Below are 27,789 nucleotides of genomic sequence, written 5' to 3' on the forward strand. Positions count from 1 at the left end.
GCTATATCTTAGGATTTAGAAATGTACATTGATAAGTTTAGGAAATCGAAATCAAAAACGTAACTAAAACACAGGAAGTAATCGAAGATTTACCTTAGTTTTACAGTAGTTTAGACCTTGAATAGATCCGCAAAATTACTGTACGCAAAATTGAGGTAGTTGTTCATGGTAGCAGATCTGTTAAAATATGGTAATTTTACACGAATTCAGTTCCCTCAATAAAACATGAATCCCAAATTTAACAAACTGTTTTAACTAATTGTAGAATCGTTACAAACTTCAATTCTAACTGATTTCATCCGCCATAACGTGCCTGTTTTTTCCTGTTTCTGATTGGTTTCTGATTTCCAACCATCTTTAGAGATTGAATTGTGTGAGAAATTTGCCTTCCACATATGGGGAGGTTCTACTTTACCCTCTCTTCAGGATTACTTTTTAAGATAGGAAAAGAACAAACAATAATTTATGAAAGCCATTACTACTTTAGAAATCTAAGCGGACAGTTTCATTGAAAACAGGACTAGTAAAATGTGATTCGAACGTAGTAATTTCTTTTAAATGTTCGTAAGAGGCAGTAGTATGAGTATTTTCATTTTATTTAAAAACAAAACAAATAATTTTCACATTTCTTGAATAAAAATGTCCTCAATTGTGCATTATAGGTATACTTTACAGTGAGCAAGGAAATGTTTGATTTGAAACAATACGATCTCATCGAGGCCACGTTATCTGTGTAAATCATGTTCCAATGAATAAATTGGCCATAACATCATAATTTTGGTGGTATGTCACGTAGCAGTCGGACATTATACGAAATGTTAGTTATCTACAGATCCAGTAATTGTCGCATTATGTTTATGTTCTTATTTCTTCAATACGTGCTCTAGCCAAGGTACTGTTCTCCTGTCCCCCACTCCTTTTGCTGTAGTTCACTTCATAATTACCGCTGCGACATTGACATCTTTTCTTGCTGGCATTCATTTTCTATAAGTATCCATTAGTTTTGAGATACACACAGGTAGTGACAAAGATGAATTATTTGCTTAAAGCACCATTATATAAATTCAATTTGAGATTATAGTCCTAGAAAAGGGATCTATTGGTATCTTGTCAAATACCGGAAGTTGGAGTCAAAGAAGAAATACAAAGTTGAAGTCACCAAAGTTAGATGTAGTTTTTTTTTTTAAAAAAAAAAAAAAAGATCTCGAAAAACAAAAAATCTCAGAGAACTCCCCAACTTTTTGGAACTGTGCAACTTTTCGATATTGGCTCCAGTGATTCTCTTCGAACTTTATATATACCATGGTTCTCATACTTTAAGCTGAATCTTTTTTAGCCAGGGAAATTGATCTTTTGGTTCTCAGAGAATAGACAGCCCTATTCTTTTAAAAAGGAAAAGATGTGTTTGTCACTAAAAGTGCTGCCTGAATTACAACAGTAACAGGCTTCTTTATTTATATACTTTTGCGGAACAATTGGACCAAGGACAACAGTTTTATAAAAGATTTTGCGTGATATTGACTTCATAAACTGTCTAAATTGGTGAGACATTTCATAAACTAGACTAGCGGTTCCCAACCTGGGGTACGCGTACCCCTAGGAGTACGCGAAAGATTGTTTAGGGGTACGCAAAAAAAAAAAGTTATTATGGCGGAAGATATAAAAATTATACAGATACGAGGGTCGTTTGAAAAAATAAAAACTACTTAATTTTTTGGGGTAAACCTTTTTTATTTTTCAACATAGTCTCCTTTTAGGCTTATACACTTCGTCCAACGCTGCTCTAGTTTGTTGATCCCTTCCGAATAATAGGATTTGTCCAAGTCTGAAAAATAGCCATTCGTTTCTGCAATCACCTCCTCGTTTGAATAAAATCTTTTTCCCGCCAGCCATTTCTTCATATTGGGGAACAAATAGTAGTCCGAGGGAGCCAAGTCTGGAGAATAGGGGGGATGTGAAACGAGTTGGAACCCTATTTCCATTAATTTTGCGACCACAACTGCTGAGGTGTGAGCTGGTGCGTTGTCGTGATGGAAAAGGACTTTTTTGTGGGCCAATCGTGGGCGTTTTTCTTGCAGTTCGGTTTTCAAACGGTCCAATAACGATGAATAATATGCACCTATAATAGTTTTACCCTTTTCCAGATAGTCGATGAGGATTATTCCTTGCGAATCCCAAAAGACAGTCGCCATAATCTTTCCGGCCGAAGGAACGGTCTTCGCCTTTTTTGGCGCAGATTCCCCCTTGGTAACCCATTGTTTAGATTGTTCTTTGGTCTCAGGAGTGTAGTGATGTATCCATGTTTCATGCACAGGGACGAAACGACGCTTAAAGTCCTGCGGATTCTTCTGGAACAGCTGCAAACCGTCCTTGCAACACTTCACACGATTTCGTTTTTGGTCAAGTGTGAGCAATCGCGGCACCCATCTTGCGGATAGCTTTGTCATGTCCAAATGTTGATGCAAAATATTATGTACCAGTTCATTCGAGATGCCTACATCACTAGCAATCTCACGCATTCACTCTTCTGTCATCCATCATCATATCATGGATTTTATCAATGATTTCTGGAGTAGTAACCTCAACAGGGCGTCCAGAACGTTAAGCGTCACTTGTGCCCATATGGCCAATCCGAAAATTTTGAAACCACTTATAAACTGTTCTAATCGAAGGTGCAGAGTCACCATAATGTTTATCAAGCTTCTCTTTAGTCTCCTGAGGCGTTTTGCCTTTCATAAAGTAGTGTTTAATCAACACACGAAATTCTTTTTCGTCCATTTTTTGAAAATCACTCGACTTCCTCGATTCAAACGAATGCCAAACACAAAGAAATAGACCGATCTGGCTGAAACTTGGTGTGTGTCCTTCCAGGAGATGCTACTAACTAAACATAACCTCGATACGCGCCAGTGGTGCTATCTCTCTGACTTTGCACGGACTTTTCAAACGACCCTCGTATATTATTAATGAGAAAAAAATTATATAATAAATGATTCCTACAACTTAATTACAAAATTATTATAATAAAACTGAATAACATATAAATTGACAAGAATTAAGTACTCATTCGATACGGCAATATTTATTTTAAAAGTAAATATATTTGTATATCAAAAATTATTAAATGATTTCTTGAAAATGTAAAAATTAGAAAAAATGTTGCTTTAGTTTTGACTAATATTACACATGGCGCGCATATAATTTACTTCTCCTTTATTAACGCTTTGCTGATTCAATTTACGACCCCTGCAATAGTTATTGGTTTGAAATGTTCACCTATTCATAAATGATTTTTTTAATAGGAACATATCATATGTATATGTTCTTTACAAGACACATTATATTCAGATTGTTTTGCTGTTAATTTAAAGTTACAATACGTAAAATCAAGAATACGATTATTTATTTTTTTTATTTATATTATATATATACTCGTATATATATGTTAGGGGTACACACTAAGAAAACAATCAGGTAAAGGAGTACACTAATGAAAAAAGATTGGGAACCGCTGAACTAGACAGATAAAATGCTAGAAATTAGTAAACAAAAAATTAAAGCACAAGATACGTTTCTTTAAATTTAAAAATAAGAATAGTAAAAATTCATTCCATAATTATAAAGATTAATAAAGTTTTAGAAGGGAAATCGTGCTCTCTTTGACCAACCACTAACCGTGAATGAATAAATTAGAACCTCCCCCCATATGTGTAAGGCAAATTTCTCAACAATAACCTAATGATTCAATCTCTGGAGATGATTGGAAATCAGAAACCAGAAAACAGGCATCATATGGCGGATGAAATCAGTTTAAAAGTGAAGTTTTTATGGCCGTAATTAGACCGGAAATTGAAGTCATACTTTCCGGATGAATTGATGGAGCCACTTGTGAGTTTTATCACTTACAGCACTTTCTTCCCAGTGTTTTGGTCGGAGGCAGCGCCTAGTCATTCAAACATGAGTAAAGAGGAAATCATATGAGTGGACTTTCACTCGGCACTTCATGGCAAATTAGATGAAGGAGGGTTTCTTTTTGGCAATTTCTGTTGTTAATCCTGCGGTAAAATTCTATTTCTGTTTCATTCGCATCAGTTATTAGGAAAGAAACTCCAGGAGAAACAATATTTTACTTCTTTGAATTAATTTCTGGACATTCATTGAAAAATGCATTGATTTGACACGTTGAGAAATACATTTTATTATAATTTTTAGATTCATAATTTGTAGTGTAAATGTTTCTTTCGGCCTTCTAGGAAGAACTTGTTATCGTGCCTTCCGATCCATTTTTTACGTCACCAACTTACCTTACTCCTCTAAAGCGACCTTCAGTAATTTCCCGCACCTAATTATATCAATAATCAAATCAGATTATCTAGTTATCCTAAAATTTTCCGCACGTTTCGTTTCGGTTTTCTAATTTCCACAATTTATACATGTAAAAAAGGTTTTTGACATGGTTACCATTTATTATTACTCTATTGTTACTAGTGTTTCTTTTTCAAATGATTCTATAGTTTTGTAAATTGTAATTATCACTCAAAAGCATCATTACCCTCACTAGTTGTACAAATAATTGAAAAGCTCGGTGCAAAAAGGAGTTATCTACATTTTTTTCAGAAAATGTGTTTAGTGGCGCCCCCTATTGTATGCTCAATTCTACATCTTTTGGTGCATAAACGAGTCTTTATGCAGATTCGTTTGCATAAAGGAACACTGCAAACACAACACGAGTTTGCAGACTCGGTTTATTATTACTTATTCTCTAACCTAGGTTAGATTTGGAGCAAAAATGAGTTTTCTACTGCAGATAACTTTTTTTGCTCCAAACAGAAAAGATGACGCCATCAATCAAACAAAAATTGTTTTATTAGGTTTATTTAATGTTTATATTAGGTAGATATTATTATTTTTCTTTTTGACAGGCATAATAATATATCTAACATTCGCTTCGACAAGACACAAAATGCCACTTAAAAGCTCAAAAACAAGAAATCTGTTGACTAAAATACTTAATACGTATGTACTCAAGTTTTACTGAAAATTATGATTTTGGTGCAAAAAAGAGTTAGCTGTAAAATAACTTTTGCTTATATCAAGCTTAAAAAATGCCCTAGAAAGTTCAAAGTGAGCCCCAAATGACCCCATCACAATATATTAACTAATCCTTACAGCAGACAAAACATAAGGAATACATCTTTAAGCATATTTAGTTTTTTGTCCCTACTAAAAATTTTATAAATCTGTAGATAGGGGAGGGATTAGCTATGTGGTTAGCGTACTCGATTCCCACGCGGAGGTCCCGGGTTCGAATCCAGCTGCTGACCCTTAGATTTTCTCTTCCTAGGAGCTTCTTACAGCTCACTGTCCGGTGATGGACAGTGTTGTCTGTAACGAGAGAACACTGTCCGGAGGCCGGCAGTGCACTGAAAAAAGCTCCGAGCGCTAATAACCTCAGCTGTTGATGCGCTAAGAAAAAAAAAAAAAAAAAAAAAAAAAAAATCTGTAGATAATTTCTTTTTGCACCAAGCTCTTCAATTATTGTATATCCGGTAAATGATACTTCTTTTACATTAAAATATAGTGCTTAAAGTTTTGGAAAACTAATTCTAAGAGCTGCGGGGAATTCCAAAAACAACTACTTCAGTGAAACTAAACCTACAAACAATTGGCTACCGTGCAATCAATTCCCTGTGAAAAATGAAATAAATTGAAGTGGATTCGCCCACACATTCAAGCACCAACCGTAGCAATGACCAGCACACGTTCTGTCAGTCCATTTTTAGTCATCGGAGGGGAAGATTAAAGGACCGAACCAGTTTTCCTGTTCTATAGACAAGTGGGCATCAACAGAACCTGCTCAAAGCAGCTGTTTATCTAATTGCTTCAATGAAAAAGAATCTTAATATTTTTCTCCTATTCGAGGGGCATATTTTCAGTCGGTTATTACTTTATCAAGTTCAACTCATTTTGTCAAATTTCTACTTTTATTTTATATATTTAAAAAAAAAGTAAAGTATTGCCTATTTTTTTAGTGATGCCGGGCTTTACGTTCTGCTACCAAATTAGGTTTCGAGGACGAAGACGACCAGCAAACTTACTTTGGCTTCCTCTTATTAACCGTTGAATAATATCCCAAGCCGAGAATCAATCCCAGCACCTTTGCGGACATCGCCTTTAACGTTATTCTCCAAGTAATCATTTTTCAAATGCATAATTATTTTTTCTCTTTCTTAATTCAAGTCTTGTGATTCATTACAAATTCTGAAATCATGATAAAAATCTTCCGATGGCCAAATAAAAATAAAAATACTGATGAATAAAATATAACATAAACCAAAAACAGAGGAAGCTCAATTTTGGCATCCCGTTTTGGTAACCACGTTATGTGGTAGAAAGGAAAAGAATGTTTGACGACATATGCACCATTTCGCTACGAAGACATAATATTCTCCAGCAACATCTATGTACTTAAATCTACAGCAGAGCTAGCAATGAAATATGAATGTATTTAAAAGTTATAGAATGAATGCAAGAAAATGAATAGAGAAGTGATTTTAATTTCGGTTAAGCTATAAGGATGGCAGGAATATAGAGTACTGATCCATCCATTAGTTGTAGTTTACTTACATAAATAGTTGTATATAGTAGAGGGATGAATGTGTGAAGCTACTGTATGTTATAAGTAAGAATGGAGAGTGAGTGATATTCTAGTGATAAGCACCTAGACGATGCTGGCTGTATGGCGGAAGCCAATGACAAAAAAAAGGCAAAAAAAAACCACCTCTTTGATACAAAAATTTTCGTTAATAAATCAACAAATCAGGAAAGTACGTTTTTTGTTTTAAATATATCTCTCAGTTTTTTTACGATTTTTCTCGAAAAGTTTTCTCCGAAGATTGTATCGCATCCAAAAATCATATACCGAGTACCTACCACTAAATTTGATTTTAATTAATTTTCATTATTTAAAAATATATAAAATAGAATACAAACATAACCACTGCCATTATGGCCGCAGATTCTTGTGAGTGAGTAGACTGCCTTAAAGAACCAATAAACTCACCAAGATGATTTTAATATTCGTCTGAATATTTTTGTATTTTATTATCACTTAGTGTCCTTGTTTGTGCCACCTAGATAAGGAGAGAACATCTGTTGAAATAAAGGCTCTAAGGGTAATTTTTTTGTTTAGAAAAAAGTGATCTATCTCCCTGATTCTTCTCTATACAAAAAATTTAAAATATAAACCAACAGAGCAAAATTGACGAAACTAGCGTTCTGTGAAGGTAACCTTCACCTTTCCACCAAACCTTCTCAATCACCTTACAAAATTACCTATTCTAAATAAATTACTATTTTATTTATTTCTTTTCAAATAGTACCACCCACTACATTAACCTTACATAACCGTTACAATTATCATAGTTTTATGTTGTAAATTTATTGAAGTGACTTTAAATAAGGAAATAGTTTAGTAACCTAAAAAAATGAGATTTCAACTTTCAATTCATTTGCAGCACAGTGTTCAGATGATCGCTAGCCCCATATAAGAAATTGGCAACTAAATAAACTGCTTGTCAGGTTGAGGGAGGATAGTTAAAATTCGTTAATTTGAAATATTCTAAAATCAAAATACAAAAATACCAAAAATAAATCTAAGTAGTCGAAAGAAGTCATTCGAAGAAGTCATTTATATCTAAACTACTATTTTGGGACTCTATCAACATCGTGAGAACAATATTAGACTTGTCCTCTAAAGAGAATTGCATTTTAGCAAAAATTATGGTGAAGTTCTAGTTGTTATTTTCTAAAAAAGTAACTAAAGGAAATTCTTTGTGATTTGTCATCAAAGGTTGTTCTTCTACCACTTGATTTTTGTGAATTATTCTACTCAGAATTACTTCACCGGAAATGCTACTTACAGAACAGGTATTTTTTAGGTTTCTCTCTCTTTTTACGTTGGCCCAATTATATTTAGTAAACCTTGACAATAAATCTTGATTCTGCAAGAGACTGGAGCTACCAAAAACCAAGCTTATCTTAGTTGCCCAGCAGTTCTAGTTCTAGTTTAATGAAGACCTTTAAATTATCTAGAAATGTAAGGAAGCGTAGGAAAATAAAATATATTAAATGAAATGCTATTTATTTTACGTGACAAAACATCACTTCTATTTCAAATAGTTTTGCGAAAAAATTAGATCAATGTTTTTTGTTGGTAATAGATAACTTCAAAATTGAATCTATTCTTTCTCTAAATAAGGCAGGGGCCGCTTGTGATGGACTATATTTTCGGAATACAGATTGTCATTATTATTTATTTTTAATATTGTTATTGTAATTTCTTGATTGTTATTTGTTGCTGCTCTATCATCTTTTCATAAAACTATAAGAATTTCTAAAGTAAACTTATTTTAGATAATGTGGGAATTTCAGAATCACGCCACTCTCTAAACTGCCTTAGGACGACAATAAACTTTACTTTAATGTATAACTAGATTCGAAGACTGAACTGAAGGAAATTATTATTTATTAAAAAAAAATGTCATTTTGGCAGGAGATTAATCATTAGAACCAGCATGAATCATTAGGAGTCTGTGAATGATTCAGATACAAAAAAAAAAAAATTATCAGCTGAACTTAACTGTATTTAGTGGTATTATATACATACTTAGTAGGCGCCACGGTAGCCGAGCGGTTAAGAGGAGAGACCTGGCAAAGCTAAATATGTATTGTGATACTAGGTTTGATTCCCCGGTCTTAGGCCTTGGATTTTATTTAAAGGTTTATAAAAGAAATTCACAGTAAAGTATGTTTGCTAGTCGCCTCTGTCCACGACACCTAATTGGTAGTTCTATGTAAAGCCAGCCTCAAAAAATAGGCAATTACTTTACTTCACTTTATCCATACTTAGTATGCAAAATTTTTTTAAAAAGTAATTTAAAAAAAAATGATAATATTTTTACATCAGTGATGAATATTCATTTAAAAATATATAGAAATTCATTTTAATACCTGCATTGTTACTTTTTAACTTGATGTAAGTCCTCTAACTTTCACTTAGTAGAAAACTCAGAATGTTATAGTCAATAAACTACATATATTGTGAAGAAGAACTAGATAATAAAATCTCTTGCAGCACATGATGGTAATAATAAAAAGAAAAAGTTAAGGTAATTTATAAATAAGATAAACCTTTATGGGAGAGGCTTGTTCGCTGGTTTCTCTTTAGCTAGCGCAGTTCTGTTCATAGCAGCATTCCGCTATCTCAGCTGTAGGAGACTCGAACTAATAATGAGGTTACATCTTGGTGAAAGGGTAGTAACCTTATTTTATTTTTCTTCTTCTTAAATAAAAAATTGGGAGACTCAAGGGCAAATTATTCATAACTTTACGGTATATCTAGTATCAATTAGTATAACTTTGAAATTGATTTTATAATAGCATAACTTTACTTTTATAAACTGGACGATTTTTTGTTTTAATTTTTTTTAAGTAGAGTGATGTATTCCTGTTAACTGAATGAATTCTAAATAAGGAAGCGATGTATCTTCTTTGACTCCCTACAATATTTGTGCTCGACTAGACCAATAGACCAAGCAGGCTCAGCTTGCAGTGGCTAGTCAGTCAATAGACCCGTCATAATTCTTAGAGCTACTCCAAGCAAATCGGCCTTATGTGCCGGGGAAAGCCCTCAGATAAACTTTGATTTGCTGCAGACATAGATTTAGTCAGTGCAGGATCGGTTCCAGACCTATTAAGATTTGCTAGAGCACATCCAGGCCAATTCGTCCGGCCTGCCCTAACTAGAGGTTAGAGTGAACACTTTAAAGACTTTCCAAGAACCTCCATTATATAAACATTTATTTTCACAGGAAATTGATTTGAGGTTTTTAGAAGATTTTATGTTCGATTTAAGATTGAGATACCGTTAAAATTGAGGAGATGGTGGCGCCACAAGAAGTCCCTTCAAGATGTCAATCATTTTGCATTGATGGCCCACAATACCCACTAATGGTTTTTTTAAACTCTCTAAAACTGCCTTTACAGTTTTCTATGAACTTCGTACACCCATTTACACATATACCTGTAACTACTACTTGTATTCCTAGGAAACTGCTTGTTAAGGCACTTCTGTGGATGAAGTGGGAGGTTCAGTTTCACTTTCTTGCCATTTAAGTGTATATTAGGTACCGCTACTCTATAATAGCGGCAGCAACGGAATAGGTTTGTAAACTTCTAACTTTAATGGAAATTTATTTGAACAGGTTTCGTTATACCGAAAAAATTTGGGAGTTTTTAGCGATTTCATCGCTTTAATAAATTCCTAAATATTCTTAAACAAATTTAGGTGAGAAAAAGTCGTGCAAATGCTACCGGTTTGCAGTTTAGAGTGGAGACATATTGTCTACATAAAGTGGGACTAAGAAGACCGTTTTTTGGGATAAAAATTAAACTAGCAATCTATGTTCAATAGGCGCCACGGTAGCCGAGCGGTTAGAGGCGAGACCTGCTAAAGCTAATATGTGTTGTGGTACTGGGTTCGATTCACGGTCTACGCCTTGGATTTAGTTAATGTTTAATGTGAGGCAAGTATGTTTGCTAGTCGTCTCCGTCCACGACACCTAATTTGGTAGTTGGACGTTAAGCCCCGCCTGAAAAAATAGGCGATTACTTTACTTTTTTTACTTACTTCTTTATATCCGTCTTTTTGTTAACATATAAATTATATACATATACAGGGTGTCCCAAGCTATATGGATTACGACTTTTTCTCGGAAACTAAGATAGCTAGAAAAAAACGAAAAAATACGTGTTCCCTTAGTTTTTTGTTAGAAATCGCTCCCTGTGTCGTATAACACGCCCATCAAATTGCCTATCGAGATAACTCTTTACATGCCTGATGGTGTTATATCGACACGGGGGAATTCAGTGGCCACCTCGTTGACCGGATTAGACACCTATGGACTATTTCCTTTGGGGATACCTGAAAAACAAGGTGATTGTTCATAACTTTTTTCTTTGTTTTCTTATTTCTGCTTATCTAAAAGCATTTCTAAATCTAGGTGTATTAGAATCAAGCCGGAATTGCATCTGTAGATGAACTAAAGCAGAGAATAATAGATGTCTGTAACTCGGTTAAAGCCGAATCTATTTCTTTGGCAGTAAGGGACAATTGGCAGGAAAGAGCATGTCTATGCATCTCTAATGGTGGAGGCCATTTCGGGCATGATCTGTAATATTAATGAGGAGTAAAATTTATAATAAAATAGTACTTTTCTTCTTATTTTATCAAAAAACCGTTATAATATTATCATTTTGACATTTCTTATAAGAATCATGTTTTCATTCATAACTTGTGAAATATCGCTCACAGAAAAAAACCGTTCGAGTAAATTTTGCTTAAAAAAAAATAGAGGAATCTATTTCTTAAATAAAAACCGCACCTTTCCATTTGAAAAATGAAGTTGGTGCCTGTATCTCGCTTCTGGAAGCACCGAAAAAAATTTACAAAATAAATTTGGATTTCTGTCAAAAAACTAAGGTATTTTTTAGTTTTTTTCTAGCTATCCTAGTTTCCGAGAAATAGTCGTTATCCATACAGCTTGGGACACCCTGTATATATTTAATTCTTCCTAAACTTTTCTCGCCATAAATAGAAAAAAGTCAAATTTCAGAAAATTAGGTAGAATTTAGAAACTTTATAAAGACTTCTGAGTACTTTTTGGAGGGTGCAACAATTCTTTTCATTGGAGAAAAAAGCAGTTGGTAGCAAGTTTCCCGTTGTCTCCTATGTAATTCAAGTTGCACCTTGTGTTAGGACGAACCAACTGGTTCCCTTGGGCTTTTGGACTGTTCTCCTACCTATTAATTCACCTCACTCCTTTTTAAAAAACCCCTCCTCTACAACAACCAACACTAGTCAGGTTCTATCAAAAGGTTTTGAATTTCTTTTAAAGTAGAACTATTATTCTCTTAGTAGGGTCGTTCTTTTTTAATGGTTTTGTAGTTTTACTAATCTAAAATGTGGTCAGTCAAAATATTTAAAACAATTTAATCAAAAACTTAGAATATATTTGCATAATTACTAAATTATGTAAATGATAATTTTTTCCCTGTGCATCTCACGTGAGGTAATTGACTTGAACTTGAAACAATTTAGATGAACTTGTTTTTTCCCCTCCGAAGTTGCTAAATGCTTGCCTTCTTCAAACTCGCAAACTCTATAAACAGGAGTAAAGATCTGCGCATGTGTATAAGTCTTAAGTTAGAAAACAAGACTTTGATGTAGCGTAGGTAACATACTATCTTCGTTTATGAGAAAAGCTTTTTCAAAAATAAGTAACGTTCAAAAGTTACATTTGTGTGCTTGCTAGTAAGAAGATTTGAGAAGTATCTATTAAAATTAATGATTTTTTGACGAAAATTGCTCTGCGTAAGCTCCATCCATAAAAAGAAATAAACGCCACCAAATAATGTAGCACAAAACTAAGATAAGTACGTGTGAAATGATTTAGTTTTCAAAAAGCCTAATTAATGCTGAACCACTTTCTATTTACAGAAAAAGAATTTATTGTGTAAGCTTATTTATATAATTATTATTTCTTGTATAGTTTAATCTGTATACCTACTTTGTTCTCCATACAAGCATACGAGATTAAGAGACCGTCACGTAGTTTATCCAGCATTATTCTTGGTGAATGTAATTTGTAATGCGTTACATTAATCTGTATCTTACAGTTGTTTGGCATGCACTATTTCTGTTGGTAATTTGTTATGAATACTTACTCAAACGATAACTATTTATATTTCTTTTTTCACGTTTTATAACTTTACGCTTTTCTTGTCAAAACAAGTGTAAAATTATTTTTAAAATTAAGTCAATTTATTTGAAAAGTGTAATCAGACCAAAACTGTTTATATTTACAATTAATATATGCATTTGATTTGAGACCAAGATAAGAATTTCTCCTTTGTTTTTGTAAAAAGAAAAATAATTTATAAAATGAAATGTCCAAGCGAGATGTAGCTACTTTGTATTTAATCAACATTAGATTAGATTAGATTAAATTAGGGCGGCCACAAGGCCTACGCCAATGCGACCCCTTTGGATCTATTGTGGTTCCCTGACTTTAGAGCTCACCCTCCAGACCCGTCCGTTTAATTAGACTCTTAATTCTGGAGAGTGACTCCTGGGTAAAGCTCTCAGGCCTTGGTTTTTCCTCCCCGAGAAGTAACTTCCTTAGCCATACAAGCCCCTCACACTGACACAACACGTGCAGTGCAGTTTCCTCTTCTTTCTGGCAAAGAAGGCTGTCATCTGCCAGACCCATGCGATGCATGTGTTTTCTGAGCCTGCAGTGGCCAATTAATAAGCCTACAATTATCCTTATAGCCCCACGGCCTTGACGGATTAATTCTGCAGTCAGCCTCGGCGAATAGCCTCTGATGAACTCCTTCGCCTGTCTCTGTCCAGTGGTGGCATTTAATCAACATTAAATGAACCAATGTTGATTTTAATTGTGTACTAAAATAACCCTGCTTCAACCCTTGTTTAGAGAATTTATTAAATTCTATAGTATTTTCTCTGATTGTTTGACCTATTCTCTGCTCGTTAAGGAAAACAAAGCGAGCTTATCAAATTTTGGGAATGAGTTTGCACCCGAATTAAGTGCAGTAGGTTTTCAGCTAAGGTCACCTCCTAGTTGGTCTTCAATTTGGGGGATTTACATTTTATTGTTATCATTTTTTCCCTTTAAATCAAGCTACTAGAAATGGAATGTTAGGTGGTGGAAGATTGGAAGAGCCGTAATGTTGTAGCCAGCCTTCAGTTGATGAAGGGGAAGGACAAAAAAAAATAAGCGTCAGCTACTTTTTGTTGGAGGTAGGAAGGTCTAGAAAGTGAGTTAATAAATATGGCTGGAGAAGGTTGCGGTAGTTGGTTGTGAAGGTTTGTTTTGTACTGTGTAGGGGTTGTACTGTTGCCTTTCAGATGTTTGTTGCCTGTAGTCTCTCTTTCAATCCTAAAAAAATAAAGAGTTTTGCAGTGAAAATAGAAATAAACTTCCTGACTATAATGTATAGGCAAGGAATGTTCTACTAAGATCCTGTGGATATATGCAGTTAATTTCTGAAAGATAACGAAATATTGTTAATTTTATTATTTCTTGATGATATTATTACGTAATCAAATTCATAAATAAAAAGCCGTGCTATGAGCATGGATTTGTAAGTGATTGTGTAAGTTGGTGGCAGGGTGTGTTTTACTTTGTTGGAAAAGTGCTTTCTTTCTCGGACGGAATTCCTTTATTTGCCCAGTTGGGCTACTTTGACCTCCTTCTAGTTGTTGTTTTAACGACCAGGTTTGACAGCCGCACAAAATGGTACGGATATACAATGTTTCTTGTTATTGTTAGTGATCAAGAGGTGGGTCCTGTTCCTTAAAGCACTGCAGCCAGAGAGGCTTATTGTAGCACCCTCCCCTAGATATAAATCCTCTCCTTGCCCTCTCTTAGAAGGTCCAGCAATTTCCCCATCAGTCTTACTGCGATATGATCTTCCCTGGCCAGAGAGGGTCCAATTACAAAGCTTCTAGCCAGTGTACTACGTAGTTGTTGCCTTTTATTTTCAAAGAAAAGGTATCTTAAAAATTTCTTTAATGGCCAGTATTCCACCCATCCAGATTTAGATTTCCCTTATTTTCCATTTCTTCTATTTGTTTAAAGATTATTGGTTTATAAATACATTAATTGAAGGCAAAGCCATCTGAGGTCGTTGGCATCCGTAGCCAACCGATCTTCTTATACTCCAGGAGCCATTACAGAAAAGAGATCTTTAGGAAGAGAAAATCTGTGACAGACGCGTCCTTAGTCTAGTGTACTAACACCATATATTTTTCTCTACTTAAATTTGTATATTTCCCATAATTAATGTATATGTATTTGTTTTGTTACAGGGGTGATGCGGCCGGTGTCGCATTGATAGGGCAGTAGCTCTAACGTCATAGGAGGATGGGTGCCAACATGGGCAAGAGTTCTTCCTTCCTTGACTCCCTGCCCACCGGCCAGGGTACCCTTCATGTTGTAATGCTAGGACTGGATTCGGCTGGAAAGACAACTGCTTTATACAGGTTAAAGTTCGACCAGTATCTAAATACAGTGCCAACAATAGGTTTTAACTGTGAAAAAGTGAAGGGTGCGTTAGGCAGGTCAAAAGGTGTATCCTTCTTAGTGTGGGATGTGGGTGGACAAGAGAAATTAAGACCATTATGGAAAAGTTATACTAGATGTACAGATGGTATAGTGTTTGTTTTAGATTCAGTGGACGTTGAACGTATGGAAGAGGCAAAAATGGAATTAGCTAGAACAGCAAGATCGCCAGATAACGCAGGTGTTCCAGTATTAGTAGTTGCTAATAAACAGGATTTACCAGGAGCCAAAGAGCCTAAAGAATTGGAAAAATTATTAGGTTTACATGAGCTAGCTGGTAGCCATATGTGGTCAGTACAGCCAGCGTGTGCAATTACTGGCGAAGGCCTTTTCGAAGGTGTGGACGCACTGTATGAAATGATATTGAAAAGGAGAAAACTTGCTAAACAGGTTAAGAAGAAAGGCAGGTAGCCGTCATGTTTATAGGTTATGAGCGGTCTACCGTCATATTTCCGCTTTAAAACCACAATTCAATTCTGTTCCTTAAACAATTGGTCAAGATAGTAATGATACTTGAGTACTGACTGCAAAAGGAAAAAGAAAATTGGAAAGGAGCAATTAATTTGTGGTCGAAATACCAAATAACAAAAAAAAAAATTCGAATTAACTTAGCGTGCGGAAAATATTAGGAGAAATGAGGCACCAGTTTCATGATCTGACGGATCATTGTTAGAAGATATTTTAACTAATGTAGTTTGGCACTTTGATATTTTTGAGACCAAGTGGGAGTAGCGAAAGAGCGAGATCTGATATAAATAGTATTTCGATTTAAGCTTGAAAAAGAAAGTCGCTTTTATTAACATGGCACTAAACATTTCGCGAACAATTAAGCTTTCTTGCCTTTTCGTCTTTTAGAGTTATGTTAACCATAGTAAATGCCTGCGCATAAATAATAGGCAAATAACGTAAACCAGGTTTTTGATTTATTGGAAGTGCTCTTATCCAAAAAGAAAATTTAAATAACTCAAGTCTCCATTCGCCTAATAGTATATCCTTCTTCTGAATATCTCATTCCTTTCACTTCTTATTTGATTGATTAACAAAAGTAAAACCAGTAAAATGGTCTTTCAATGCACTTTCCCAAAATTTTATATAATTATCAGTAATCAGTATTTGTAATTGCATTACAGATAGCCAGTTCTTGAATTTTCAATCTAATCACTTCGACTTTTCACCTGTGTTGTTGATCTAAAATAAGAATTATTTTTAATAAAATGTACGAATGCTGTGTTGTGCTGTTGCATTAGTAAATATTTTATTTGCACAGTAAATAGAATTTTTTTATACATAGTATTGTTAGCTAGAAATTTTCAATTGCCTAACTTTAAAATTTGTCTTTAATGGCACAAGTATCTTTCTTTTTAGTAAGGTATTGCCATATATTTTTGGACTGATTAAAGAAAATATCAAGATAACTCTCTAATATTTTTTGTTTGTTCAAGTCAGTCTTCTCCTCTTTTGTCCAAAAAAAAAAAAAGAAGACCCATCGCTTCTGCCCCATTTTCTAATCAAGTTTTGGAAACGTTGGGTGAGAATGCAATAAAATCTACTATTCTTTGTGAATTACGGTTCTTTAGTCACTACGGTTACATTTTGCAGTTTTTTCCTGGATGTAGAAGCAATAAAGTTACCAAGAGGGATAACAGGATCTATTTTCAACCATATGTAACTGTTAAGGCCAGCGGACGATCTACTTTTTCTGGCTTCTTGTACGGCTATTTATTTTCTAACAGTTGTCGTCTTGCCCTGTCCCATCTTTGTATGGGTATTTTCTAAATTATTCTCTTGAGTAGTCTTACAAGTTTCCAAACTTTGACGGAGTTAGCCTAACTTATCATGTTGGCATGGTAACTGCAAACTGAATTCCCTAAAGTTTCAGTGAAAAAAAAAATAAAAATAAACTAAAATCATGAAATAGATTATTAGTCATTCACCATACAAACAATCAATTGAATTAGTTCGAACAAGCCACATTCTTCAAAGCAAGTAATTCTAAGCAAGGTTTATTCTAAGCAAACCTAACCTAACCTAACCTAACGCATGAAATCAGCTCTCCCAGCATCGAGTTAAAAAACCTACAATAGAATGAGCAGAAATTGCATTAATTTTTGTTTCAAACTATTAAATTTACCTCTAATCTGGTCTTCCTTGGTAAGGTGCCTTGTCATTGAGAAAGGTTTGTAGATGTGGCTGAAAAGTTTTCAATTGCCTCGAAATCTAATCTCTTTGAAGAGAGTAAAAAATAATCGTAGATTTTAAAAAAGTAGCAGAAGCATTGGGTTATTGTTGAGATGAAAGAGTGAAATCATCATGTGGAATGGCAAAATAAATTATTTTCACCTACAGTAATATCTCATTAATGAATAATAATAATAACGATTCCGACTCTTTTTTTGATATTTCCTTTGTACTTAACACCAACCGAGAAGTCCATTATTTCCACCCACATACTTGTTTTAAGACCAATGTGTTTGTCTTACCCACAGGGTCCTTCAGAGTGGCTTTTTATAAAGCTAATAATTTATAAATGTATGGAATTATTAAGTCACTGTAAATAGTGGCTTCTAATGGCCACCTTAGTTTTTGATTCGAGGAACATTAGCTTGAAGCGCATTACAATATAAAATAATTTTATGTAGATCTGAAGGAGTCCTGAGGTAAAACTAAAAATTATGCAATAAATCAATAAATTCAAATCTAAAGACAAGTAATATTGCTCTAAAAAGAGATAACTGCCATTAGTTTAATGCTATAGTTATGAAATGGAATTGAAATAAAGAATTATAAAAGTTATTTTCTCAAATTATGTTAAAAATTTCTACGTAATTAGTAAAGATTTTGTGTACAACGAAATTTTACTAAATTTATCAATTAATTTTATTAATTTTACAGTTCAGTTGAAGAAAACTTAAAACTAAATTTGTATGTTGCATATAAAAATGTTATCAAAAAAATTTTAGCGTCTCAAAAAGAAGAAAAAAAAATAAGTAAAAATATTTACAAAAATTCATGTATTTAGTTAATATTATAAGGAAAGTAATTGTGCTTGTTGTGATGATAATGGCCAGTCTTGATTGTGTTCTGTAAAATTGTTTATTCTCTCCCAAACTAGTTGCTACAGGCAACTAATAAACGTATTGGTTTTTAGTAAAATATAAACTCCTTCGATCCGTGCTCTGCATATACTTTGAAGACTCTGGTCCTTCACGTGCCTTGGAAGCTTTGAATATTTATTCTCAAAATGGTTGCATTGTTAAATACATAAAACAAAAATAAAAATAGCTGCACCCTAAACGAGAGAGCTTCACCAAGACATTTTCTGACATTAGAATTTTTTTATTTTTTATTTCCTTTGGTGCCTTCTTCTTTCTAAACCGGAGTTTTCCATCACTTGGCATTTTAATTGCCAATATCTTTGACACGTTTTAAAACATATAAAATTTAACGGTATTAACTTCCCCAGCACTTTCACTTAACCTATCTGTATAGAGATAATTGCTTGATATTACATAGGTTTTCGATTTTTTTTTTTGTTTTGTTGTAAATATTATTATATATATCGTATGTTTAAATGTATAGAAACCAAAATGAAAATTGTGTATAGTGTATACAATATGTTTATTGTTGGCCCCTTCTCCACTAGTCCTCTGTCTGTGGAGGCCATTAATTTTCAGTTTATATCAACCTTTCTGTTTGTTTGTTTGATTTTATATAGATATATAAATATTAAATATTGTATTATTATTATTATTGGATTGTAAAGAGACCCACTGACTGATGTAATTGGTGCACCACCAGCCTATAATTAAATTAATAAATATATATGAAATAGATGTAAATAAATTTTATATTAATTAATGTATAGTTGTTATATATATATAGTAAGAGAGTAGGAGTGAGTGATTTGAGAAGGAGAGCACGAGACAAGAGAAATACAATTGAATTTAAGTAATTAATTTTGTTTTATTAATTAACTATCCCTGGAATTGGATTTATTTTATTTTAATTGCTACCTTTATCCCATTTTCAATCCAATCCAATGTCCTAACAAAGTAGTAATAAATCTCAGGACTTACAATTTCTACAGCAAAGGTATAGTTATTTTAAACTGGCCATATTGTTTAAACTTGAAATATCAATTTGTTTGATTAAGAGTTATTATTACCTACCCCAAAATAGAATTTGAAATCCAAAGACGTAGACTTTTCTGAAAACAATTAAAATCACAATTTTCGGAAAAGTTTGCCTTTCAGCATTAAATTTATTAAACACAACTGGGGTCTAAGACTATGAAAGGTTGTATCTGGGATCTACCTTCGCCAGAACGTCTACCTTCTCAATGCTATGACCAGGCCGGTGATAAAGGAAGGTTAAATTTCTCTATATGATCCAATTTCATTAAGGCTTCGTTTGCGTTCGCTTACCAGCTTTAGGTCACCGTATACCTGGCTCGAGCAAAATGTTGTGGTTTGTGAATTATTAGCCATTTGTTTGAATATTTTGAAAAGGCCAAATTAAGCCCTTAAGCTAATTTTTTTTAGCCGAATTAGCTGAAAGAACATTTGCTCCACTTTCTGCATGGGTTTCTTTAACATTTTATACACCCAGTTTCTTTTATATTACCTCCCAGCTGTACACGCCGATCATCCCAACAGGAACTTTTTTCTGTTAAACCTAAAATGGCTAGTCCATGCAATACTTCGTTTATTATGTTTGCTGTGGTCTGTCTCCCAAGAGGCCTAAGGTTACATTATATCCTGAATTTAGCTCTTTACACTCAGGCTCCCCTCGTATTTTTTATTGAAGCCGATGGAGAACCTCACAGAGTCATAAGTCTAAACCAGTGGTTCCCAAACTTTTTTGACCCATGGATCCCTTTTTATAGTCAAAACTTGCCCACGGACCCCCAAGTGAAAAAGCTATTGTACATACTCGTAAATGCATAATATAAAAATTACAAATTTAAAAAAACATTTTGTTGAAGAAGTATTTATTGAAATTATAACTTTTGTTTAAAATAAAATTTAAAAAAATTAAAAATTTGGATGAACGTGATGAGATGTTACGAGTGTATTTATAACAGGCTCAATGTTTGTGAGTAGCTACCGCAAATCCCCACGAGTAATCTTTGGTTCAGGTCTACATGAAGAGCCGTTAAGTGTTCGACAGTGAGCAAAAAAATCTTCATCTCTATTTTGCAATTTCGAAAGATTTGGAAACTGAGAACGTTCTCCTCTTCCCAAGTTTTGTTTGTACAGAAAATGTTTCGCAACAAACGCAGATATTACGCTTTTAGTTTTGATTAAATTTAATTGGTCTCCTTATTAGTTTCTAATTTCCATAATAATAAAAATGGATCACAGTTATATTATTTTATATTGAACCTTGCGCGGACCCCCTGACGTTGTTCAGGGACCCCCAAATCAATTTTAATTTTCCACGGACCCCCTGAATGATACCGGGGACCCCTGGGGGTCCGTAGGGACCACTTTGGGAACCACTGCACTAAACTAATTAAAAATCATTAGTGACAGTCAATTATTAATGTTCATTTTACGACTTAAAGAGATCATATTACCTAAATTATTTTGTGAACATATTCTTACAAACAATCTCATTAAGAAAACGGGGTATGAATGAAAGTAGTGGTGTATTACTCATTTAAAAAATAATTAAATAAATTCGCATAAATAAATACATTAATACAATTAATCAAAAATCTCGATTTGTAATAAAACAATAAACATTGATTACATCAAAAGGTATTAGTGATGAATAGAACCTGTAGCTGTAACTCTTTCCTATTCATGTATTGATCGCGTTGAACTAGGTTAGGAGAACAACCAACAGACTGCGCATGAATTCTAGCCAGCTGGATAGTCTGGCTGAGATAGAGTTGCAGTAATATGTATGTAACTCATTTGTGTCTGCTATTGATATCTCTTATCATAGTATTATATCTCTCTGCGTGCCAAAGTAATTATATATGTGATTTGCAGGCTATAGTGAGCTAAAGCCGAGAACCAGCAACACTGTATTCACTCTTGTCTCTCCTTGACACGAATAGAATAATTTTATTTTGACTATTTTCACGATTATTACTCTAGGTTGCTCACGTATATTGTTTAATTATACTTAAGGGGGAAAAAATAAAGGAAGTTTGTTCAGTATCTCCTTCTCTTGGTTTAAGGAGATCGTATTCTAGATCTCAAGTCTGAAATTACAAAGTTTTTCTGAACATCACTTTAAGGGTAACGCACTCTAAAAATAATTTTAAATTGAGCGATTACTAGAATAACATGTTCATGTAAAATTGTACATCTTTACCTTTTCTTACTAATCGTAAGAAGAATGTATTGTCGTGGTGACCAATTTTATAAATTAATTTTTCACTGGAAATATATGCCTGAGGACTTCTGAAAACGAAAAAAACGTTCTACAGTGAATGAACCAATGAACTGTTTGTGAGGGTATGTCGGAAGCTAATAATCAAAATCCGACGTCAGGATTTGCTTGGATCATGTTTCTGTAGTGAGTGACCACAAAGTTGACTCATGAGGACATTGTGACTATTTTAGTGATGATGAACATCGGCTTTAACTTGTGGGCATGCTGAACCTAACTAGTAGCATGTATCATCTATCTCTGTAGGCATTGTTTTATTGAAGAATGGTTGGGGAATATAGGAAAGAGTTCTTTGCCTTGTTAGCTGGGTTATGTACTGGGTTGTTTAGGTCCCTGGAGAAGTGGCTAGTAGACTTCCCTTTATGAGCTCATCAACTAAATGAAACACTAAATGGACATTTTAGATTTTTGCTATTTTGTCTGAAATGACACTCTGGAGCTATTATCCAACTATCTAAATGGCATCACTTTTTATTTAAAAGACAACTTCCCCCCAAAAATTATTTTTTTTACGGATTCTCAGGATTCTCCTGAGTTGAATACACTTCAAGAAAACCCATTAACAAGGAACACTAAAGGCATTTCTTGAATTCTTATTTAAGTGAGAATCAGATGCATTTCGTAAGTAAGAACCGATTTCTTTCTCGGTGGGAAATATGCAAAAAATGCTAAATGAATTTTTAAAAAAGGTAACGGAAAGCGAAGAAGAGAACATGTGTTTTCTGGAACACAATTTGAGTCTCAACAACTTTAAAATGGACTTTGCAAAAGTGAATAAAAATAAATTATTGATGAAGGTTTAAGTAAAATATTTTTTTTTTTCACTTTATTTGTATATTTACAACTGCAACAATTGTTGCATCAAGTAAATTAAGTAAAATAAAGCCGACATTTTGAATCAATTAAAAAAAACAATAACAGTAAAAAATATATTAAAAATAGTGGAATGCTCAAATAATAATTTATTACAGCATACAGATACTCTATTCGGAGTAGTTCCTTTTAGAGTTTCACTGTATTATTTATACTGGTACTAACTAACAGAACATATGATGTAACTATAAATATAACGTCACTGTAATTACACAATATGTGAACTTGTCGGAAGGAAAGAATTTATAATCTACCAACTGCACAAGTAGTAGTTTTTGTATTTTCGCTTAACTTTAAAAGAAGAAATTTATCAATTGTGAAGTTTTGTATATTTCGAGGTATGACTAGAAAAACATATTGGGATCCTCTGAACACGAACAAATAATTTGTACAAATTAGCCTCTAAATGAGTGTGAGTTAGATTAGAAATAGAAGTCCATATTTTATAAAAACGATGTATGTGCCTCCAAGTGGCTGCCGAGAAATTTGGAGAATTTGCTGACACAAAAAACGAGTAGTGATTTGATGACAAGATGATGAACTGGAAGCATATTGAATTACAATATTGAAGAGCACTATTGCAATATTGTTGGTAGGAAATTGGTAATGAATTCCCTACCTTTCGACGCTACCAATACCACCAAATTAAAAATAAGGTGCAACATCTAAGATTATAGATGCCCTGGGTCTTCACAGAGCTCTAACGACCTCGACACTTGTTCTCCATTACAAACTACACTGTCCATCAAAAGATAAGCGAGCTTTAGAGCATCTGGAGAAAAAAAAATGTAAGGATAACTAGCTGACGCAATGAATGACTACCTTGAGGGGGTCCTCGTCTAATTCATCCTTTTAATATTTCACTAATGAAATATTAGTGTCCTGTTATTATTTCACTAAAACTTGAGCTGTAAAGTAAGTATCCTAGTTCATCCTTTACAGAATTCTAATAGCTGCACAAATCGGAGATTGTTATTCATCTTTTTTCTGATTTATCCATATAAAATTAAACTCATAGCAAATTTGCAAGTTTCTTTCAGTTTGTTAAAAAATGTTAAACATTCAATTCTCTCCTTAAACATTAGTTTTGGGAGCGTACAATTTTTAGAAATATTACTTTATTTGATACCCGATACACCAGTTTTAAGATAAAAGTGATAAGATTTTTTGAGCATAGCCATGGTGAACTCAAGCTAATTTAGTTCGCTTTTTTTTGTTGTAGCAAACAACACTAAAGTAGCCTGTAAATTGTTCAGAGAAAGCTAAACAAGCATTCAGTACAACAATAATTACATTTTATCATTTATCTACTTAATTTATCAATTACTTCTGGATGGAAAAATTGCTATTGATTGCTTTCCATGTTGTCATGCAGGAAAACCTGTAGCTTGCAAAGTTCCCTAAAAAACTGGGCAAGTCTGCTACCTCTTCTTGTTTATGTAATTGTAATAACAAACAATTTTTTTTTTTTTTTTTTTTCATCACAATAACTATTTGGGACACTCACGATGCAATATTTCTGTATAATATTTATACTGATTACATCAGATACTATTGTGCGCGCTGATGGACTTGATAGATGCGCATGAACTGTTTGACAAGGCTCACAATGATGCAAGAAAGGATGCAGTACCTGCATTCCGCATTTTTATAATTTCTCTAATATATGAATGTAAGTAAAATCAGTAATATTGTTTGTGAAAGTTGTAGGAACTGAGACATATTTTAAAAATAGAGTTTTAACGCCAGAAACCGTCTATTGTGAAGCGAAAAAATAAATTTGATCATTAATGCAAAATCTTCTCTTTTTTTTTTTTTTTTTTTTTTTTTTTGAACTTACACATTGATTATTTTTTTTCATCACAACATATTTTTGTATGAGTATTACTAGTGATTCCAATACATACAGGTGGTAGTTCCTGACAATGTAAATGAAACACCCAAGCGAAGAAGAAATCTTTTTAAGATACAATCAATCTTCTCTTATCAAACTTCCCTGTCAAGATTTACCTGTAGGTATTTCCGTAAACGCTTTATAGTTGCCGTAATGGAAAGAACATAGTAAAATAAAGACATCATCATTTCCTCCCTAATTTCATAACGAGCTTGGCTTTTTTTGTTTAAAGGATAACTTTACTTTTATACTTCTCTCAAAGTAATTTAAATAATTGACTATTCAATATACAGAACACGTCATATGGTATATGCATTTATGGATTGCTTGAGGATTCATTTTTTATTATTTTATTTTACAAATTAAGTAGAAAATCTATGTCGGTTTGAACGTATTAACAACATCTCCCTTAAAATCTCTCGTGAAAGCTCAGGATTTTTTTTTTTTTTATCAGATTTTTCAAAAAGCACCGGTTGAGGGATATTTTCCATGGAAATACCTGGAACACCATTTCAAAGCCAGCCAAGTTATTCTGAGACCCAAACAAATATTCACTAATCAATCTATTCAGCTATCTGTTTCTATATTTCTTACATTTTTCTTTGCTGAACTGGTTTTTCTATGTTATAACAGAAACTTGCGACGATCAATATTCTCTATGTTGGAATTCAACATGCTGGAATTGTAGGGTATCCATCCAGAAAGTTTATGTCAGGGGCTTGCTCTCTAATTTCCTGACTCACTGAATTCTTTTCGGTCATAAAGTCATCACTCATATCTAAAAACAGAAAGTCCCAATTTTATTTCATGCTGCCTTAACCTCACAGTTCTGGTGCTGGAGTCCCTTAGGGTCACAATATTGTCTCAGTTTATTCCTGTATTACTTCAATTAATTGTCCACGCTAACAGATGTGCATTTTAACAATATTAAATCTATTCTTCATCATGAAACATGTACAATGTCCAACAGTATTGTATTTTGATATCAGTGGACGATTCTGCATCAATTAAAAAATAGTAATTTTTTTCTTGGCGACGGAGGGGCCATTCTGTTCGGCTAGTGAAGGGTGTACAAGAACTATGGGCAATATGGTGTAATGGCCTCTAGAAGAGGCCTAGTTCTCTTTCGAAGGACTCTATTTCCAAGTTACGGGGAGTATTAAGAGGAAAAACTCGGTTATTTGAGTGCATTTTTTAAGCAAAATCGAGACTTGCAAGATAACAAACTTTTTGTACACTTGACTGAGATCTCTTCACGCTTGCTTTACCTGGAGTTTTTCGTGCCGAACGAACACAGCTAGGTGGCCAACTGTTTAAAACAAGTCGGTGACGAATTCAAAACAAATACTCTGCAAGGAAGTGACGATTCAATCTGAACATGGATGAAAATACGAAAACAGAGTTGAAGAAAGAAGTGCTATGACGGATAAAATCAACGATGTTAAGAGTAGATATACATGTTTAATAGTTAAATTAAAAGCATTTTATCTCTTTGTGCAGTAATTTTAAAAAAGGCAGTCAGCCATATTTGTGAAAGAATATTCTTGTCTAATTACAAAAGTAGATGGTGTAACTGTAAAAAAAAGAGTTAATTTCTGCGTTTGTATTTGGTCACCAAATAACAGAGAAAATTGCTGGCCTGCACTGAATTACACTACATGTTGTAATATTTTAGTTTCTTCCATAATAACATAATAGTTCCATTGCGTGGCTCATAGTAGCAGCGTTTAAACTATTGCGTGACAAAACATGGAACATACCATCCATATGCACTAATTTTTAATCTAGAAGGGTATACTCATATTATTACCCGTCTTCTCAGAGGTTGTTTAAAAAACCCAATTTTTTTTCACACTCAGCGTGTTTCGAACGATTTAAGTTTTATTATTCGGTCTCAATTTTGGTAAAAGAATGGCATTGGTATTCAACAATTTGTACAAGTCTCAAGAATAAGCTAAAGCTATCATTAAGAGATGTTGCATACCATCCTCACTTCTCTTTTTTTAATACTGAATAATGTATTGCTCTGTTTTAAGATGGTTGATTTCTTTTAGATACTATTAGGACAGCGTAGGGCGTTACTAGAATTGATGATTTAAAGAGTGGAGTGTGAGAAAAGTACGAATAGTCATGGGGAATTGGTTTCAAATAATGGGATGAGGATCCACAATGTGAGAACAGTGTTAAAAGTGATTGAGTATGACAGAATAACCAAGTACTCTCCCAGTAATCAAAATTTGCATATCTCATTACTGAGAAGAATACTCGGTAATCAAATATGTTTGACTGCTAATTGCAGTAATCACTAATGATAACTTTTCAAAATATTACAATACGCGGCGTTCAGTGTATTACTCAGATTGCAATTTTCCTGGCCCTGTAGTAGGGTGATATTTTAGGTTTTCTTAAGAAGCATCTAATGCAGGATTCCGTCAGTTTTTAAATATATTATTACTTGTTAATTAAACACAAACAATAAAAAAAATGGCATTAGAATCTGTGAGCTCTATAGAGAAAGTGAGCCTTGCTTCACTCCAGATTTCTTAATTAAAGAATTTTAAAAGAAGAAGAAGTTAAATCGGAGTTGGAGATCATTTATATTTCATGGATGTTTTCACAATTTAGCATTTTAAAGCGAGTGACCAGAAAAAGAGATGGGCTGATTTAGTCGTTAACACCCTCTTCAAGATAACATATGTTTCATATCAGAAACATGTGTGTTCCATAGGGGAGTGTCTGGTTGTTGTTTTTATTTCTGTTCTGCATCATATGACGCATTTAAGCACTCACCAAAGTAATAACCAAACTAAAACTAAATACCAAGGCGGATCAACAACACTCTATGTTAAATCAAGTTAATTATCCCTTAACAAGGAAGCAAAATGCTAAATCATAGAGTAGCTGTGCTAGATTGGACATTCGGCTAGAGAGAGTGGTCGTGGGAAGCTGCGAGCAGGTATTACTCCCACAACCACATCTCAACATTATCTACCTGTTAGCCAACGGTCCATTTTTGCTGACCTTGCTCTCCATATTGCCCACTTAATAATAAATTAAAAAAGAAAGAAAGAAAACTTCTTTGTTCTTGGGCTTATGTATGTTTACATATTTACAATCATATCTGTTATTAGAGATTACATTTAAGATAATACGGAGTCTCTTATATCACCATAGTTAATATTATGTTGATACGCATTTTTTAAAAATCATATTAGAGATTTTATTAATTGGTTAGATGTTTAGAAAACATGGTTTTTTTTAAATTTCCACTACTACTCAGGAAGGGAATAGAACCTTAATTTATCGAAGATTACTTTTCGTTGGTTACCTGTTTTAAGGTCCTCATATAAGAACAAAAATATTTGTGAGAGTAATGAGCTGGAAAGCAGGGAGCATTGCTATTTGTCGACC

General features: G+C 33.6%; 1 protein-coding gene across 2 annotated transcripts in view; it reads left to right on the plus strand.

Annotated features, from left to right (window-relative positions):
* Window positions 1-19,162, plus strand: part of Arl4 (ADP ribosylation factor-like 4) — a 31,402-nt gene extending 12,240 nt beyond the window's left edge. For both annotated transcript variants that reach the window (XM_074140755.1, XM_074140756.1), the window contains exon 2: window positions 14,954-19,162. In XM_074140755.1, coding sequence (XP_073996856.1) covers window positions 15,009-15,617 — 609 coding nt within the window. In that variant the 5' untranslated portion in view covers window positions 14,954-15,008 and the 3' untranslated portion in view covers window positions 15,618-19,162. The remainder of the gene's footprint in view (window positions 1-14,953) is intronic.
* The last annotated feature ends 8,627 nt before the right edge of the window (window positions 19,163-27,789 follow it).

The sequence above is a fragment of the Rhodnius prolixus genome, unplaced genomic scaffold (assembly GCF_049639745.1).
Source record: "Rhodnius prolixus isolate KJV_2025 unplaced genomic scaffold, Rpr scaffold_1, whole genome shotgun sequence".
NCBI classification, from domain to species: domain Eukaryota; kingdom Metazoa; phylum Arthropoda; class Insecta; order Hemiptera; family Reduviidae; genus Rhodnius; species Rhodnius prolixus.